General features: G+C 41.1%; 2 protein-coding genes across 2 annotated transcripts; one reads left to right on the forward strand and one right to left on the reverse strand.

The window, feature by feature from the left end:
* Positions 1 to 798: 798 nt before the first annotated feature.
* Positions 799 to 1746, reverse strand: LOC123642227 (putative olfactory receptor 52P1). Its single transcript, XM_045557143.1, has one exon. The coding sequence runs from the start codon at positions 1744 to 1746 to the stop codon at positions 799 to 801; it is 948 nt and encodes a 315-aa protein (XP_045413099.1).
* A 15977-nt stretch (positions 1747 to 17723) lies between these two features.
* LOC123641246 (olfactory receptor 52K1-like) lies at positions 17724 to 18794 on the forward strand. Its single transcript, XM_045555797.1, has one exon. It carries the CDS (start codon positions 17769 to 17771, stop codon positions 18711 to 18713), a length of 945 nt encoding a protein of 314 aa, XP_045411753.1. The 5' UTR covers positions 17724 to 17768; the 3' UTR covers positions 18714 to 18794.
* The last annotated feature ends 915 nt before the right edge of the window (positions 18795 to 19709 follow it).

Here is a 19709-nt window from a genome sequence, read left to right on the forward strand (position 1 = left end):
CTAGGTCATCCCGAGCCTGCTAGAGTTGTTCTACTGTCTAAGCTCTTTCCAAGCTTATTAAAATGCTTTATCCAGGAACGAAATACCAATTGAGACATCTCTGCCTGAAAATTCTGGGCAGGGATGTAAGAACCTGAGAACTTTGGAATCTACGGGGCCTTCTAGTGGCTGCCATCACTTTCATTTTTATAAACTTGCTCAGGAAGTCGAATCGGGCAGAATTCCCTGTTTTTTCCCCAAAGAAGGGCCCTGGTCCCTCCCCTGCCCTGGACCTTTGCCCATGATTATTGTTTCATTGTTGTTGTCCCTATGGCCAATTACTGAGAGCTCTGTCTCTGCCTCTCTGATTCTCTGTATGAGTGTATGACTGCATTTCTCCCCAATGAGACTTAGGGATACATAGATACCTCTGAGCTCTGTCAGAGTAGGAACACTTGCCAGTGGATGATGGTTATTTCTTCTTGTCAGACCAGCAGCCCTATCTGATTTTATTAAGGTCTCTGGAAGGTAGAAACGATGTCAGACAGCAGAACTGGATTCCCTGGGAGGCTATTATCAGTTTAGTAGTCATATTTCCCATTAGACAGGGGCTCCCTGAGCTTTGTAACTGCGTCTACATCATAGAAAGGAAATACCTCTTCCTTCTTCCATCATCTGACTTACGCTATGCCTCCTTATCAAAGTCAGGATACCACTGAGTGTGGGCTTGTCTCACCATCATGCTGGGAGCCACTGGTCTTTTTAAACATTGACCAATGACTAAGAGGAGAAGTTAGTTCCAAGGTGGGACTGAAAACTTTATGACTGAGCAGGGCCCCACTTTAGCAGTCGGAAGACCCCATCCCGGATCTGCTTGGTCTTCATGCCGTAGATGATGGGGTTAAGCATGGGTGGCACGACCAGGTAGAGGTCAGCCAGGAGGATGTGAATGTGCCGGGGCACATGCTGGCCAAAGCGCTGTGTGTAGAATGAGAAGAGTCCTGGTGTGTAGAAGAGAAGGATGACACCCAGGTGGGAGCCACAAGTGCCAAAGGTCTTAGCCCTTGCCTCCTTGGAGGAGAGGCCTAACACAGCTCGGAGGATGAGTGCATAGGAGACAGCAATACAGATGGAGTCTGTGCCCACCACCAGTGTGGCAGCAGTGATGCCATAGATATTGTTTGGCTGGGTACCCCTGCAAGCCAGCTTCACCACAGCCATGTGCTCACAGTAGGAGTGGGCCACCACTCGGCTGCAGTAGCTCAGTCTTGCCAGTAAGCAGGTGAGTGGGGTCATGAGTCCCAAGCCACGAAGCACAGCTGCAGCCCCCAGCTTCCCCACAGACTCTGGGGGCAGCAACGACCCATAGTGCAGTGGCCGGCAGATGGCTAAGTAGCGGTCAAATGCCATTGCTAGCAGGACACCGGATTCTACAGCCGAGAAGCCATGGATAAAGAACATCTGAGCAGCACAGGCCCCAAAGGCAATCTCAGTAGCGTTTGCCCAAAAAAGTGCAAGGAGCTTGGGCACAGTGGAGGTGCACAGCACAAGGTCAATGGTGGACAACATGCACAGGAAGAGGTACATGGGCTGATGCAGGGCAGGCTCTGAACGTACCACCAGGAGCACCACCATGTTGCCAAGTACTGCCAGGGCATACATGGAACAGAAGGGAAAAGCAATCCAAAAGTGGGATGCCTCCAGGCCAGGAATTCCCACGAGCAGAAAGGAGGTTGCGTTCTGTTGACTGTGGTTTGCAAATTTCATGGCCAAGCCAAAGTAGGGTGAGTAGAGAAGACCTCACTGCCTTGCTCTGAACCCTAGGAAGCCCTAAGAAATGAAGCAGCTGGGATTCATATTTATGCTGTGGCTGAATGGCAGCAGAAAATACTCGAGTTAGACTTTATGAAAAACATCCAGGATGAGAAGATTATAGGGCCCTGGGAAGTAATGCAAGGCAGGAGGTAGGTTACCATCACCAAGGTTTAAAGGAGCCCTTTCCAATTCTGCCTGATCCAGTGATTCTTGGGTCATGGTCACTGCAGAACTGTCTCCATGGTGAAAGTACATGGCTAGAGGCTCTTACAGTTTTCTACTCTTTGCTTATACTCTAGTATTTTCTTCTGATTCATCTGCCTGTATGACAATATAAAGGTAATGTTAATGATAAATAGGCAGATCCAATGGAAGACTCAAATGTGGTTACTTTTCAAGATGGGAAGATAAGGACTGAAAGAAAGGCAGGGAAATCCTGGATGGATTTTTCAAGCCATTAAGCCCATAATAAACTCATGGATGAGGCTCAGAACCTAGGTTCTGACCAGGAACAGAAAAACATAGATGAGGGGCTGAGTCTCTGGGAAGTTGCTACAACCATTAGATTGCCTGGCTCATGTTTAGTACAAGGATCCTGTGCTTGCTTCAGGTGTCCTATCTGGATGCTGGTAGAAACAGGTGTAATCAGGCATGACTGGTCAGTGGTGGGTGTCAGGCTGATTTGGCAACAGTATAGGATAAGATAATTGAGAAATGATTGTGTGCAAAGTATATTATCTCAAAAATCAAAGGTACATGAAATAAAGGGAATGAGAAGTAAGTTTTAATCATTAGGAACATAGAATTACTCTATAAAAGCAAACATGGACCCCCACGTTTCATCAAAATGACATACTGAGCTTCTACACATCTCCCCGTATCTTTCATCTATTGCTCACATTCTACTTCTCCTATATTCCCTCACCTACATATATCTTCTCATTTTTTCCATATATACTAGCCAGCCAGTAATTGAGAATTTGAGAGAGAAGAGAGATTAAACCAAAAATGCAGGAAAGGGGACAGCAGAGGGAGAGAGATGAAAAAACAGTGAGATCAAGAACCAGAAATAAACATAGGAGAAGAAAAGAGTAGAGGAAGAGAAAAGTCCTTTCTCAAAAGAGCTTCTAGTATAATAGGATATGACTGTGCTCTGTTTACTAATTGTAACAGACAGTGGAACCAACTGGTCCCTCTAGAGATGGCCTATTTGTACCCCTAACCTTAAGCTGCAGTACTCCTTAGAATCCCTAGCATCAGCTACCCATACCCAGATATCACAGGAGACTGTTTTGGGGAGAAAGGCAGGAAGGAAAAGGATAAGGTCTCTTAACATGATCTGTAGGAAGGAACTGCCTTTTTTCTATCCCAGTGTCAACTGTAGCTGTCACTCTGATAATGAGAAAATCTTGTCCCTTTCTATCTTCTCATCCTTTCCCCCATGTATTTCCTGTTTTCCCTTCTGTGATATTTCCCTCCCTGAATTTCCACCATCTTATCCCCAGAGGGCACTTCAGTGTTTGTGGTGGCTGAAGGATCAGGGACAGAGAAATCAGTGTGAGGGGACCTTTTGAAGTGGTGTATGTAAAACTCTTCCACTTGATCAATGAGCACACTGCGTATTTGGCTGAGCATATGATTGTGTCTGTGTATGTTGCTGTGCAAAATGCATGAGCAAGGCTGTACTAAGACACAGGTACATACATTTATGTAAGACATTGTTTTTGGGGTGTCCATGCTTCAGTGCCTTTTCTCTGGTGTGGAGAAAATCCAGTTGTGAATGGGATGGCCCTACTTTCTTTCCTTCCCTTTTCTTCCACCTCAGCCTTTTAATAATTGAATCATGTTTTCTCAGCCCCTGAACCACTGGTTTACTCCATCCTTGCTCTGGGGGCTACACAGCACAATGACTATAGCTCCTCTGTCTCTGCCCCATTTGCACAGATGGGGAAATGAAGTTGGAAGAGTACATGCTGAGCATAATGTGTGTGGATTCCAAGAGAGTGATCAAGGTTGAGGTGAGGGCCTTTGGGCCCTCACTTCTGGATTTCCACTAATATTTGAGTTAGATCTCACAAAAAAAACACAGGATAAGATTATATGGCACTCGGAAATGATGCAAGGCAGGAGATAGGTTTCCATCACCATGTTCAAAGGAGCGCTTCCCACTTCCATCTGATTCATTGATGTCTAGGCTGGGGGTGGGGGCATGACTGTAGAACCCTCTCCAAGGTGAAGGTGACTGGCTAGAGATTCTTGCAGGTTTCTACTCTCATCTGTGAACCCTCTTCTCCCTATACTCTAATGTTACTTCTGATTCACCTGCCTGCTGAGATTAGGCAAGGAGAGACTCTCAGCCTCCCTCCTCCAGATAACTCTCCAGAACAACAACTCCATTTCATGCCTCTTGCTCCTCCACTTTGTTCTGGATTATTTTGGTATTTGGTATAAGAAAGGTCCTACATAAAATATGTAAGAATAGGAGCCCCAGTGCAAGGAACAAGGCTGTCTCATGAGGAAAGGAGAAAGTTCTTTATCTTGGAGGTACTCATGAGCATCTGGAAGCTACCTGTCAAAGATTTAGCACTCATCGATGGAAGACTGAGGGCAGCCTGATTGAAATCCCAGCTTTACAATTCACCAGCTATGTGATCTCAGTCATGTAAACTCTTTCAACCTGCTTCCCTATCTGTGACCTGGAGAGGTTGACTCCTACTTCGTATGCTACTATGGCGGTTACCATTGGAGACATATATCTGAAGAACCAATTACACTACATGGCACAAAGCAGTGGTCAAAAAGTGTGATTCAGGCTGGGTGCAGTGGCTCATGCCTGTAATCCTAGCCCTCTGGGAGGCCGAGGCGGGTGGATCGCTCGAGGTCAGGAGTTCGAGACCAGCCTGAGCGAGACCCCGTCTCTACTAAAAGTAGAAATAAATTATCTGGCCAACTAAAAATATATGTAGAAAAAATTAGCCGGGCATGGTGGCGCATGCCTGTAGTCCCAGCTACTCGGGAGGCTGAGGCAGTAGGATTGCTTAAGCCCAGGAGTTTGAGGTTGCTGTGAGCTAGGCTGATGCCGCGGCACTCACTCTAGCCTGGGCAACAAAGTGAGACTCTGTCTCAAAAAAAAAAAAAAAAAAGTGTGATTCATCTATAAGTCCCTTTAATATGAAGTAATTTAATTTTCTCAGTGAGAAAATTATCTTAGTAGCAGTCAGGTCTTTGGTCTGTTCTTAGTGTGCCTATTACAGGGTTGAATATACAGACAGACTTACCAGGTCTGGGTAGTATTGGTGTCTCAGGTCTTGCAGGGCTTAGAGTATGGGGAGTAAAAGGGCTGGAATATTTATCCTGTTACTAGGGCTCTAGCTGAGAGTAGTGATTCCATGGGGATGAAGACACTAAAAAGACCCCTGGGATGCTAGAGAGAGGCAGCAAATTGAAGCTAGAAAATATGGGCCTTGATGGGAGAGGGGAGGATAGGACCACGAAGATCTATCCTGAGAGTTGTGTGTGGATAGGTGAGAAGGTCCTTGAGCACAGATAATTTTAAAGGCTTTTTGGCATAGAAACATTCTACAATATTTTACTATTTTTTCTGTTGGCCCCCCCTTCTTCTAGCCTAAATATTTGCTTCTCAGTGTTTCTTTTGGATGGGCTACTTAACTTACGAATGTTAGTTGTGTGGGGAAGCAGTGAAGATTAAGTTAGATGATATAAAGCAAAATATTTATCAGTTCTTAGAAGAAATATTTTCAATGTTTTTCCATTCAGTAGAGTGTTGGCTGTGGGTTTGTCATGTGGCCTTTATTATTTTGAGGTATGTTTCTTCTGTGCCTAGTTGAGGGGTTTTATCATAAAGGGATGATGAGTTTTATAAAATATATTTTCTGTGTTGAAATGCTCAGATTTTTGTTCTTAACTGTTTATGTAATATATGTCATTATTGATTTGCATATGTTGAATCATACTTGCATCCCTGGGATAAAACCCACTTGATCATGGTGTATTATCTTTTTGATGTGCTGTTAGATTCAATTTGCTAGTATTATTTAGGAGTTTTCCTTGTATGTTTGTCAGGGATATCAGTCTAGTTTTTTTTGTTGTGTCCTTGCCTAGTTTTAGTATCAGGGTGATACTGGTCTCATAGACTGAATTAGGGAGAATTCCTTCTTTGATTTTTTCGAACAGTTTCAGGAGGATTGGTATTAGTTCTTTGTACATTTGGTAGAACTCAGCTGTGAATCCATTTGTCTTGGGCTTTTTTTTGTTGGGAAATTTTTAAATTACTGCTCAATTTCGCTACTTGTTATTTGTTTGTGTTTTTTATTTCTTCCTGGTTCAATCTTGGGATATTGTATGTTTCCAGGAATTTATCCATTTCTTCTAGGTTTTCACGTTTGTGAGCACATCGTTGTTCCTAGTGGTCTCTGATCATTCTATTTAACATAGTACTGGACATCCTAGCCAGAGCAATCAGGCAAGAGAAAGAAATAAAAGACATCCAAACTGGAAAAGAAGTCAAATTATCCTTATTTGCTGATGATATTATCTTATATTTAGAAAACACTAAAGACTCCACCAAAAACATATTAGATCTGATAAATGAATTTTTCAGTATGGTTTCAGGATACAAAAAACAAAAATCACTAGCATTTTATACACCAATAACAATCTAGTTGAAAACCAAACCAAGAAGGCAATCCCATTTATGATAGTTACAAAGAAGACACTTAGGAATACATTTAATGAAGATGAAAAAGCTCAAGGAAAACTGCAAAACACTGATGAAAGAAATTGTAAATGGCACAAATGGAAAAGCATTTCATGCTCACAGATCAGAAGAATTAATATCATTAAAATGACCATATTGCCTACAGCAATCTACAGGTTCAATTCAATCCCTATTAAAATACTAGCATTATTTTTTGCAGAATTAAAACAAACAATCCTAAAATTTATATGGAATCAAAAAAGAGCCCAAATAGCCAAAGCAATCCTAAGCAAAAGAAAGCTAGCTGCATTACACATTACCTGACTTCGACTGATACTACAAGGCTATAGTACTCAAACAGCATGGTACTAGTATAAAAATAGACACATACATCAATGAAATAAAATAGAGAACTGGGAAATAAAGCCGCATATGTACATCCAACTGATCTTTGACAAAGTTTACAATAGCACACACTGAGGAAAGGACAAGCTTTTCAATAAATGGTGCTGGGAAAATTGGATTGCCATATGCACAGGAATAAAACTGGACCCCCATCTCTCACCATAGATAAAAATCTACTCAAGATGGATTAAGGACTTAAATGTAAGACATGAAACTGTAAAAATACAAAAGAAAACCTAAGTCAAACTCTTTGGACTTTGGTCTAGGTAAAGAATTCACAAATAAGGCTTCAAAAGCTCAAGCAACAACAAAAAATAGACACATGGGACTTAAACTAAAAAGCTTCTACACAGTAAAATAAATGATCAGAGTGAACAATTTGCAAAATGGGAGAAAATATTTGTAAACCATGCATTTAATAGAAGACTGATATCTAAAATTTACAAGGAACTCAAACACCACCACTAAAGAGTGTTCAAAGGACATGAATAGACATTTTTCAAAAGCAAAAGATGACTTGAAAATAGCCAAGCAGCATATGAAAAAAATGCTCAACATCACTAATCAGAGAAATGCAAGTTAAAAGCACAATGAAATGTCATCTTATACCAGTCAGAATGACTATTACTAAAAAGACAAAAAATAACAAATGTTAGTGAGGATGCAAACAAAAAAATAAAAGGGAATGCTTATACAGTGTTGGTGGGAATGTAAATTAGTACAATCTGTATGAAAAATAGTATGGAGATTTCTGAAAGAACTAAAAATAGATCTACCATTTGATCTAGCAATTCCACTACTTGTTATCTACCCAAAGGAAAATAAATTATCAAAAGGATACCTACACATGGTTAGAGGGGTTGTAAATTAGTATGGCAAGTATGGAAAACAGTATAAAAGTTTATCAAAAAATTAAAAATAAAGCTACCATAGGATCCAGAAATCCCAGTAGTGGGGATATTTCCAAATGAAATAAAATCAGTATTTCAAAGAGATATCTGTACTTCAGTGTTCATGGCAGCATTACTCACAATAGTCAAGATATGAAATCAATCTAAGTGTCCATCAAGGGATGCATGGATAAAGAAAATGTAGTATATGTGCACAATGGAATACTAATCAGTATTAAAAAAGGAAATCCTGTCATTTGCCACCACATGGATGAACCAGGAAGACATTAAGTTAAATAAGTCAGGCATAGGAAAATACCATATGATCTCACTTCCCTGTTAAATCTAAAAAAGGTGAATTTAGAAGTAGAGAGGATAATGGAGGTTACCAGGGGCTGAGGGAGTGAGTTGGGGAGATGTTGGTCAAAGGATACAAAATTTCAGTTAGAAGGAATAAGATCAAGAGATCTATTGTATCAGATGATGGTAAGTATAGTTAATAGGGTAATATATGTAACCTAAACTTTTGTACCCCCATAATATGCTGAAATAAAAAAATAAAAACTAAAAAGTATATATATAAAATGGAAGAAAAAGTGAAATTAAAATTGTTAATAGATTTTAAATGTTCTTACCATATATACAAAATAAAAAGCATGTGAGGTAATGCATATGTTAATTAGCTCCATTTAGCCATTCCAGTGTTTACATATTTCAAAATATGTTGTAAATATATACAATTTTAATTAAAAAATTGTAAGAAGTGCTATAAAAACAGAATATAGAAAATTACAGGGAGCACAATTTTAGACAGGTGGTTATGATAGGCCTTTTTGAGAAGGTGACATTTGAGTAGGGTTTTATTTTTTTTCTTTTTTAAATTTCAAAGTATTACAGAGGTACAAACATTTTGGTTACATGAATTGCTTTTGTGCCATTTGAGTCAAAGTTATAAGTCTACTGATTACCAAGATAGCATGCATTATACCCATTAGGTGTGAATTTACCATCCCTTCCTCCCCCCTCCCACCTGCTTGGTTTTCACTGAGTTTTACTACTACATGTGCATGTGAGTGTGATCAATTAGTTCTAGTTTAATAGTGAGTACATGTGGTGTTTATTTTTCCATTCTTGTGATACTTTGCTTAGAAGAATGGTCTCCAGTTCCATCCAGGTTGTTACAAAGGGTATTAGTTCATTTTTTATGGCTGAGTAGTTCTCCATAGTATACCTATGCCACATTTTATTAAATCCACTCATGTATTGATGGGGAATTGGGTCATTTTCACATCTTTCCAATTGTGAACTATGCTGCTATAAATATTTGAGTGCAGGTATCTTTATTATAGAATATCTTTTTCCTTTGGATAAATATCTAGTAGGGGAATTGCTGGATCAAATGGTAGGTCTACTCTTAGTTCTTTGAAGTATCTCTATACTACTTTCCATAGAGGTTACACTAATTTGCAGTCCCACAGACAATGTACAAGTTGCTCCTTTCTCTCCACATCCACGCCAACATCTGTTGTTCTGTGACTTTGATAAAAGCCATTTTTACTGAAGTTACATGGTATCTCATTGTGGTTTTGATTTGAATCTCTGATGACTAGAGATGTTGAGCATTTTTTATGTTTATTGGCGATTAGTCTTCTTTTGAAAAACTTCTGTTCATGTCTTTTGCCATTTTTAGTGGGGTTGTTTGATATTTTCTTGTTGATTTGCTTGAGTTCTTTGTAGATTCTGGTTATTAGCCCTTTATCAGATGTATAGCATAAGAATAATTGGGAGGCATCACTTTACCAGACTTCAGGCTATACTACAAGGCTGTAGTAACCAAAACAGCATGGTACTGGCACAAAAACAGAGACATAGACCTAGGTATCAGAACAGAGAATCCAGAAATAAAACCATCTTCTCATTGCTATCTGATCTTTGACAAAGCAGACGAAAAACATACTGGGGAAAAGAACCCCTATTCAATAAATGGTGATGGGAAAATTGGATAGCCACATGTAGAAGACTGAAACAGGATCCACACCTCTCATTGCTCACAAAAATTAATTCACAATGGATAACAGACTCAAATCTAAGTCATGAAACTATAAGAATTCTAGAAGAGGTTGGATAAACTGTTATAGATATCAGCCTAGGCAAAGAATTTATGAAGACGACCTCAAAGACAATCACAGCAACAACAAAAATAAATGGGCCCTGATTAAATTAAAAAGCTTCTGCACAGCCAAGGAACCATAGAACAAATAAACAATCCACAGATTGAGTAGGAATCTTGATGAAGTGAGTGAACAAGGTTTGCAGCTGTATGAAGGTCAGTACTCCAGGCGACAGGAACAGAAGACATATAGGCCTTGACATCTGGAATGTGCTTGGTGAATTTGAGAGACATCATCAAGCCAGTTGCTGCAGTGGAGTGACTGAGAGGAGATGATAGGAGATGAATTTGGAGAGGTAGCTAAGGTCTAGCTAATAAAGGGTATCATGAGCCATGGTGAAGACTGGATTTTGTTTGAACTATGGTGGAAAGCTATTAAAAGATTTTGAACAGGGTTCTGGTTGCACAGTGATTTAAACTTTAAAAGGCCTACTCTGGGTTCTATGTAGGAGGAAAAGGTGAAAAAGGGGAGCTAGTTCAAAATTTATTGTTATAGCCAAAACACGAAATTATGGTATCTTAGACCAGAGTGAGGGCAGTAGAGGCAATAAGAAGTGATTACATTTGGGATACACCAAGATACAGTGGATAGGATTTGTGATAGACTGAATGTGGGCTTATGAAAATATGATGGGCTTTGAGGAAGCCTGTAGCCTGAGGAACTCAGTCAATAGAAGGGCTTTAGTGCAACGGGAAACATTGAAAGAAAATAGATGTATAGGGGTGGAGAAAGAGAGGGATCAGAGTTCTATTTTAGACATGTAATCTTAGAAATGCATATTAGACACTCAAGAATAGATGTTAGGTAAGAAAGTTATGTTTACCAATTTGAAGTTCAGAGGCGATATCTGAGTTGAGGGTATACATTTGGAAATCATCAAAGGACAGTTAAAGCTATGAAAAATGTTGAACTCACCTAAAAATGACTATAGATAGCAGAGAGACTCAGGGGCAGGGTGAGTGGGGAAGAACTAGTCAGCATAGGAAGACACTAATGAAGTAGGAAGAAAACCTGCAGAAAGTGTTGTTCAGGAAACCAGGGGGTAGGGAGTGCTCAAGTGCCAGATGCTGCCATGGCATTGAATTGGAAGGGGTTTAAGAATTAATTATTATTGTGTTTCCAACAAATGGTGCTGACAAAACTGGATATTCACAGGCAAAAGAATGAAGTTGGACCCTGCCATATACAATAAGTAAATCTAAAAGATCAAAGATCTGAAAATAAGATCTAAAATTATAAAACTCATAGAAGAAAACATAGCAGGAAAGCTTTTGGCAGTGATTTCTTAGATATGACATAGAAGTATGAGAGAAAAATAGATAAATTGAACTTCATAAAAATTAAAAACTTGTTTAAGGAAGGATTTTTGTCAAGAGAGTGGAAAGGCAACCCATAGAATGAGAGAAAGTATCTGTAAGCCATACATCAAATAAAGTATTACTGTCCAGAATATATAAAGAACGCCTATAAGTGAGCAATGACACCCCCTGAACAATCCAATTCAAAAAAGGGCAAAGGACTTGAATAGACATTTCTCCAAAGAAGATATACAAATGATCAAAAAGATGTTCAATATTACTAATCATTAAGGAATGCAAATTGAAGCACATTAAGATACTATTTCACATCCACTAACATGGCTATTATCAAGGCCCAGAAAACATTAAATGTTAATGAGAATGTGGTAAAATTGGAACTCTGTATATTACTGGTGGGAATGTAAAAATAGTGTAGCTGCTGCGGAAAATGGTAGGGTAGTTCATCAAAATAAGTATAGAATTACCATGATCTTTCCCTAACCCAGCCTGGGTACCTTCCACATTGAGTGCTCCCAATATCAGTTTGTGAATCTCAAGTTAGGATCAACCCCTCTAGATAGTATATTTCCTAAGCCTAACTCAGACTTTAACAATGTAAGGCCTGCGTAGAAGCCCTGTCTCAACCCAGTGTGTTCTGGAGACTCCTAGTGAAAAAGGTGAGTCCTTATCTCTGAGGGACAAGAGTTAGGACATCTGATGGGGGTTCTGTATATCTCTGAGGTAATGAAGGAGATGTGGCAGGATACAGTCTCAGTAGGAGCTGGTGGGATGTCTCATGGAGACATTTCAGATTGAAGGACATAGAAGCTCCTGCGAAGCCAACTTCTCTCAGGAACATGGCAAAATAGCAAACTCTAAGAACAGTGATAGGAAGACATTAATTATTTGTTATTAGTGATTAATAATTGAGCAATAATTAATAGCATTGGTAATCATTTCTCAATTATCTCATTGGATCGCCCTCATCCTGTGAGGTGGGCAGGATGGGGATTGTAAGAGACAACCCAAAAAACAGAGAGGTTAAGTTCCTTGTCAAGGTCATAACCTAAGACTCAAACCTAGATCTCTCACCATTACTTTAACCCATAGCTGTGTCCACAAAATGGGGCATACAAACTCTGAACCAAATCAAATTGACAAAAAGAAAAAACTAATAGATAACCTTGACCAAGTTATGACCGAACCCCACCCTTTCTAAAGCACAGAGAACTCTTGCAGTAGGCAGCCATTTGCTATTCTGAGGGGACTCTATTTCTAAGTAGGCACTGCAGGGCTGGAAGGTAAAGGTGGAGAAGGGCACAGTTATTATGGGAGTAAGACTACGCCCTGCCTTGAGGGAGGCATGATTGAATGCCACAGAATGGTGAGGGAGTAGGGTCTGTAGGAAGCCAGATGAGGAAGCCCAGAGGACTGCAGGCTGGGGCAGAGAATGCCTCTAAAGTTACTCCCAGAGAAGAGGCCAGGCCCAGTGTGGGGCCCATTTGGATATTCCCTAGGGACAGAGCCTGCTGTTTCCTTTTCCTTTGGGTAAAAGAGTAGCTGATTATGAGGATGTAGCCAGACCCTCCCTTGCCAACTCCCTCCTTCCCAGTCTCTCACTAGGAGGGAAACTGCACTGATTTTTCCTGAATCCTACAGAAAATGAACTGAGCCTCACATGGAGGGGTGAGAGCACAGTGGGCCAGCGGTGGAAGGGGAAGACCAGGAGGCATAGGGCACAGCAAGGCGGCTGGCACAGATGGATGAGTGGTGAGCAGACCAGGGAGGGGTCTTGTGCTGAGACCAGCTGGCTCCTGGGGGCACAGTTCAAGGCAGAGCATATGAGCTGGACAAGCAGAGAAAACAGGAGTAACCAGGGTAATGGCAGAAATCAGACTGAAAATAGTAATCACTGGAGGGACTGCTCAAAGGCTGAGCAGAGACAGGATGAGAGAAGAGTGTTTAGTGTTTGAGGGGATTAGGCTGGGTCAGGGGATGGGGCATGGAGTGCACAGAGCAGAGTCCAGCTCTTGCGGAGCTCTCATGCCCAGGCAACCTACACTCACCTCAGGTGCCACCTCACCTCCCCATTCTCTATCACTCTCATGCTTGTAACACCTCCATTTAACAGGAGACCTTTCTCTCCTCCTTGGATACTTTATCTTCTACAAGCTTCAGATCCTTCCCTCCCACCATTAGAAAAACAAAACAAAACAAAACAAAACAAAACAACAAAACCCTTTCCTCCCTCCCTCTCAGGCCTGTGCTCCCTTTTGTGTTATATAATACATTAGAAAACCTTAGTTGAATAACCCCAGACCACATTAATCACATCCCTCCTCTTGCCAATGCTATTCACTGCCTTCCCTCCCCACTTACGGCCACACCTCGGTCGTAGCTGCTGTAATAATCCAGGAAAAAAAGGAGAATGCTGAAATAAGGAGTGGAAAGGACAGGTACATTTGCTTATTAAAGGTTTTGGCAACAACTAGCTATATTTTTGCGGCATGGTCCTATAGACAGATTCCTGGAATCCTAGGGTAGGAGTCAGAAGATGTGGAATAGTCTTAGATCTGGGGCTTACTTCCTCCAAGACCATTTGGGGACTAAGTTTCTCAAACATCATTGTAAGGTCTTCTCAGGATAGAGGGATAGCCTGTCACATAGATAACAGCACTGACTACATACTCTCCAGGTATGGAGCCCCATGAACTTTTGGGGAAGACAAAGAACAACATGGGCTTCCTTTTGTCATTTTCTGACATCTTGGTAGAAAACAAACATAGGACAATGACATGTAAAAACTGGACAATGCACTCATGCCAAGCAGGTAAGGGTGTTGGGCAGAAGACCAGATAAGCAGAGTCAGATTGTGAATGGAACTAGAAGTTTGTTTCAGATGAAACTGGAAAGAGGGAAGGTTGGTGGATTATTAGGCATTTTAAACAGAATAGGCAAGATGTGAGATTGAGTGCAGATAAAATGGAGCACCAGATGGCCAGCAGAGCACACAAGGAGTGAGGGAGAGGTGGCTACTCAGAAAGGAGGGACTGGGACATTTACTTAGGGTAGGGCAACAACATGTACAAGTGGCCATTCTTTTATTCGGTCAAGAATTAGCTACCAGGTGCCTATATAGGAGTCATGGATATAATGGCAGTAAATATTAAAAAAAAACAGCTCTGTTGTCCTGGGGCTTCCATGTTGTCTATCCCAAAGCTAAGTCATAGTGGGAAAATACATTGATATACATTAGACTTTGAGGTGAGGTTTCTAATAGGAATAGGGTATTTATTCTGTTCTAGAGGTAGCAAAAAAGTGATGGGGGATTCCATAGAATTTCAATCTGTAGAGGTAAATCTCAGTTTGGATCATATGATGATGTATTATGCAATGGCAGGGGAAGGGAAAAGTTTTCCAGGAAAGAAGTCTTTCATGCATTCATTTAAAAAAATACTGAGCACCAACCTTGCTCAAAAGAGTCTGTAAATATAGAAACGAGTAAGTCACAGCTGTGTATTCAGAGCACTCATATCCCAGTGAATGGACAGCCACACGCAAAGGCACTGCAGATTGTACTCTCATTGTGTTACTTGGTTCAGTGTATTATCAAGTCTTTGTTGAAATGACTGAGAAAAATCTGCCTAGAGGAGTCCAAGAAGACTTCCCCAGGAAGGTGGCAGGATCTTGGCCAGGTATGACGGGGGCAGAGGAAAGTGTTCCAGGTAAGTGAGCTGCAAGCATGACTGTTTCAGGAAATGTCAGATAATCCAGTGTGGTTGAACCTAGGATGATTATTTAGGGGAATGGAAGGAGTGAGGCCAACAGTTTAGGCAGGAAGAAGTTTGCAAGTGTGTTTGTTTAGTGGTTTTTATTTTTCTTGTGGCAATGGATCCCTTAAGTGCTTTTCAGCAGGGCAGTAAAATATGTGGTCTGCCACACTGTAGTGGATGGGGTGAGCAGGTCTTTATAGTGAAACTGGAAAGAGGAAAAGAGACAAAGACATAAAATAGGGGAGACACAGGGCATGGAGAGAAGAGTGTGGGAGAGAGAGTTCAGGCACAGGATCGAGGTTACCATCACTGACTAGGAGAGAGCTCTGTAAGCTCCGGCGTCTGTCGGAAGCATAATAGAGAGAGAGGTGGAAGAAATTGAGGCTGAAAAGTGGGTAGTCTCTCCTCCTCTCTCCTACGAAGGGCCTTGTAAGCCGGAGTTAGAGTGTGGATTCCATCCTGAGTACAATGGTCACCCATGAAGGTTTAGCCATGGCCTGTTAGTATAGAATTTGCCTTTCTAAGTGGTCTCTTTGGCTGCAATTAAGAAAATGGATTATTACAGAGGGTCCAAGATTCATACCACAGAGATTAGTTAGGAGGCTTGTGTAGTCTAGACAATAGACAGTGATTTAGATAAGAGTGCTTGCAGGGTGAAAGGAGAAGAGTAGGGATTGAAACATTTTGTACGTTGACCACACTTGCCTTTTAAATTAGATATGAAGACAAAGGAAAGAGACTTAATCAAGGATTACCCCTGGGTTTCGGACCTAGCTATGGGATGGGTGGTAGTAATAGGTACCAAGCTGGGCAAGGCATGGAGAGGAAATAGTTTATGGGGAGATAAGATTTGTTTTGGCTGTATTTTGAGATGCCTCTGAGATGTCTAAGTGGAGATGTCCAATGAGCAGTAGGATGTGCTAGTCTGGAATTCAGAGTAGAAGCTATACATTTGAGAATTCTCTGAACATAGATGCTTAAAATGCTAAGAGTAATCAAAGAGAGCACCTAGAGAAGTATGAGAATAAAAGAGGATAGAAAAGAGAGAGAGAGTGGAATAAAGAAGCAATGACAAGAGCAGTATAAGGGGAATAGTTGAGATGGAAGCTTGATTGGAAGGGATTGAAAATGAACAGATAAGGTAGAGAATGACTCAAAGTTTTAAGCAAGTTATGCATTGAAGGGAAACAGATTTGAGGGGTATTAGATGGAGAGAGAGATAAGGCCAAGAAATGCAGGATTGTGCTGATGTTAGTCAAGATAAACATTTTGGAAAAAGAGGGCAGATTCATGTGGGAGAGAAAACCATAAAGACAAATGGTATTTTTATGATGCTTTATATTTTATGAGGACTATTCTCTCAAGTATTGCTTTATCTTTCCTCATAGAACTGAGAAAGATGATCATGGGAGGGTTATCATCATCTATAGGTGAGGAAGTTAAAACTTTAAAAATATCAGTGATTAATATTAGTTTCTGTGGGTAGACTGATGGTGCAATCATTACTTAAACCCAAGTCTTTAGATTCTAAAACTTTTCCCTATACTTTGATAATGAGTTTGAGTTATATTTCTGTAATTTGAATATGCTGGATTTACACTGCTTATGGAGCAACAAGGGAAGCAGAAGAGTGTAGTGATTTAAGACACTGGACCTGAAGGCAGGAAACTAGAGTTCTCAAGACTGAAGTTTAAATTTTGATATTTCCAACCACTGTGATTGTCACTAAGACACTTAACCTTTCGTTTTCTTAATTCAAAAAAGCATCCACATAGCATGGGCATTTTCTGTGCACTTTCAGATTTGTGCTAAGTGTTTTAAAAGATAATCTCAAAAGAAACATTTTAGGCAGAGAATGAGAAAACAGGGGGAATGGGCACAAGTCAAAATTTTGGGAAACAAATGTTTAAGTACTTTCAACGGAAATGACAATGATAGGGAGAAAAAGAAAAGTAAGGATCCCAGATGGAAAAATAGCATGAAGGACAGAGGTCAGTCTTGTAAAAAAGAAGGGGTGGGGCATCTCTTCTTCTGAATGTCATGAAGGCCAGGGAGGAAAATGGGTGAAAGGAGAAACATGTAGGGATAGAAGTTAAACTGAAGTTAGGTGAAGGGGAACAATAAAAGGGCTTTCATTGTTCTCAAGTTAGCCGGAGTTAGGGCTTTAGTTGGAGAGATTTGAGTGTCAAAGGAACCCCTGCTAGAACAATATCTGTAGAACTTATAGGAAGTAAATTATTAGAACGTGCTAGCTGTATTTATTTTTCCTGTAGCCAAGTTTCACATTTCAGGACAGAAACTCTTTTTATAATTAGTGTAGGTTGAGCCGGGGGATGATAGGAAGCAGTCAAAGATAGTGAATGTTTTGGGGTAAGATTTGAATTAAGCAGGAATCTACATCTATTACAAAGCTGCCTTTGACCATATGCAGATCACAGATCTTCTATTTTATTCCTCAATAAGGCTGCTCTGTTGGTATTAAATGTTCTGCCAACCCAGTGATTTTATCAGCACTTTGAAGGCAAGGACCACATATAATGTTTCATCATGCACATTAGGATTATTCTCCAATTTCTTTTAAGGTCTAAAAATGGGAAAAAGGGCTAATCTTCCCACATGAATGATCAGAGTTTGAACTTCAGCAGTGTAACTGTGATACTGGATACTCTCTGGAAGGGCCCTGTGGAAGCAGATAAGGAGGAAGAGAACTCCTAGTGGCCATGTCAGCCGATAATATCACCTCCACCCATCCAGCGTTCTTCTTGTTGATGGGGATCCCAGGCCTGGAGCACCTGCACCTCTGGATCTCAATCCCCTTCTGCTCAGCCTATACACTGGCCCTGCTCGGAAACTTCACCCTTCTCTTCATCATCCAGGCTGATGTGGCCCTCCATGAGCCCATGTACCTCTTTCTGGCCATGCTGGCAATGATTGACCTGGTCCTTTCCTCTTCAACACTGCCCAAAATGCTTGCTTTATTCTGGTTCAAAGATCAGGAGATCAACTTCTACGCCTGTCTGGTCCAGATGTTCTTTCTTCACTCCTTCTCCATCATGGAGTCCGCAGTGCTGCTGGCCATGGCCTTTGACCGCTATGTGGCCATCTGCAAGCCACTGCACTACACCACGGTCCTGACCAGGGCCCTTATCACCAAGATTGGCATGGCTGCTGTGGCCAGGGCTGTGACACTAATGACCCCACTCCCCTTTCTGCTGAGACGCTTCCACTACTGCCGAGGCCCAGTGATTGCCCACTGCTACTGTGAACACATGGCAGTGGTGAGACTGGCATGTGGGGACACTCGCTTCAATAATATCTATGGCATTGCTGTGGCCATGTTTATTGTGGTGTTGGACCTGCTCTTTGTTATCCTGTCTTACGTCTTTATCCTTCAGGCTGTTCTACAGCTTGCCTCTCAGGAAGCACGCTACAAGGCATTTGGGACATGTGTATCTCACATAGGTGCCATCTTAGCCTTCTACACACCTGTGGTCATCTCCTCAGTCATGCACCGTGTGGCCCGCCGGGCTGCTCCACACGTCCACATTCTCCTTGCCAATTTCTATATGCTCTTCCCACCCATGGTCAATCCCATCATCTATGGTGTCAAGACCAAGCAGATTCGTGAGCGAGTCTTAGGACTGTTCCTGAAAAAGGATGTGTAAGATACAGTGAGGGACAGATGGAAAAAGAGTAGAGTGGGTTGCATGTTGGAGTTTGGGCAGAGTATGAGGAAGTGAAGAGCTACCAGAATCCCCATGTTTAGTTTTTTCCTGGCATAATGAAAAAAATATATAAATGATGTTCTGAAACTCAGAGGCACCCAGTGTATTTAGGACTCATGCGTCTGTGTCCTCTGGTAGCCTCTAGACTCAGTGCTGACTTTGCCAACCCTTCACAGATTCCTCACTTGTATTACTAACTTGACACAGTCTTGATCCACTGGCCTCCTGGTGACTTCACCCAAAGACACAAAAATGCTCCAACTGCATTTGCTGAAGAAAAGACTGAACATCTGAGTTTCTATCCTGAGTCATTGGGATTTTGGTGAACTATCCACTCCGGACCTGTGTGAGGATGAATAGTACGTTTAATGTAGGAATCTTTCCTCATTCTGAAAGGTGGTGTCCAGCTTCTGACTAAGCACTCTCAGTGTTGGGTAGTTTGCAACATTCCAGGGCTGCCGGTTCCATGCGAGACATCTCTGCTTATTAGAAAGTGATTTTTCTCAACTAAGCCAGTCTATATAATATTGACTTTTTACCAGTCTCTCCTCAAAGTAAAGTCCTCTCATTACACAATTTGAATAGGACATGTCTTCTGACTTTTCTTTATATATCATGCAACTCTTTTTTATGCATTGATGTATCTTATGTTTACAACAAGTATGTGAATTACTCGTTTATTTACTAATTCAGCCAAGTCTGTGATAGTGGCTGGGGATACATGTATTGTCAAGGTAGGGATGCCAGACTTATGTCTAAACATAGTCCTAAGACAGAGAAGAGAATGATAATGACAATAGAGTCTGTTCTCCGAACTCCCCGTCCCAACACCCACCATAGTGGAAGAAATATGAGCAAGAACAAAGCAAATAGGAGATAAGATTATTGATTTGTGTTTCTCTTACTCTTTTGCCGTGACCCATGCAAACTTACATG

Source organism: Lemur catta, chromosome 7, assembly GCF_020740605.2.
Source record: "Lemur catta isolate mLemCat1 chromosome 7, mLemCat1.pri, whole genome shotgun sequence".
Lineage (NCBI taxonomy): Eukaryota > Metazoa > Chordata > Mammalia > Primates > Lemuridae > Lemur > Lemur catta.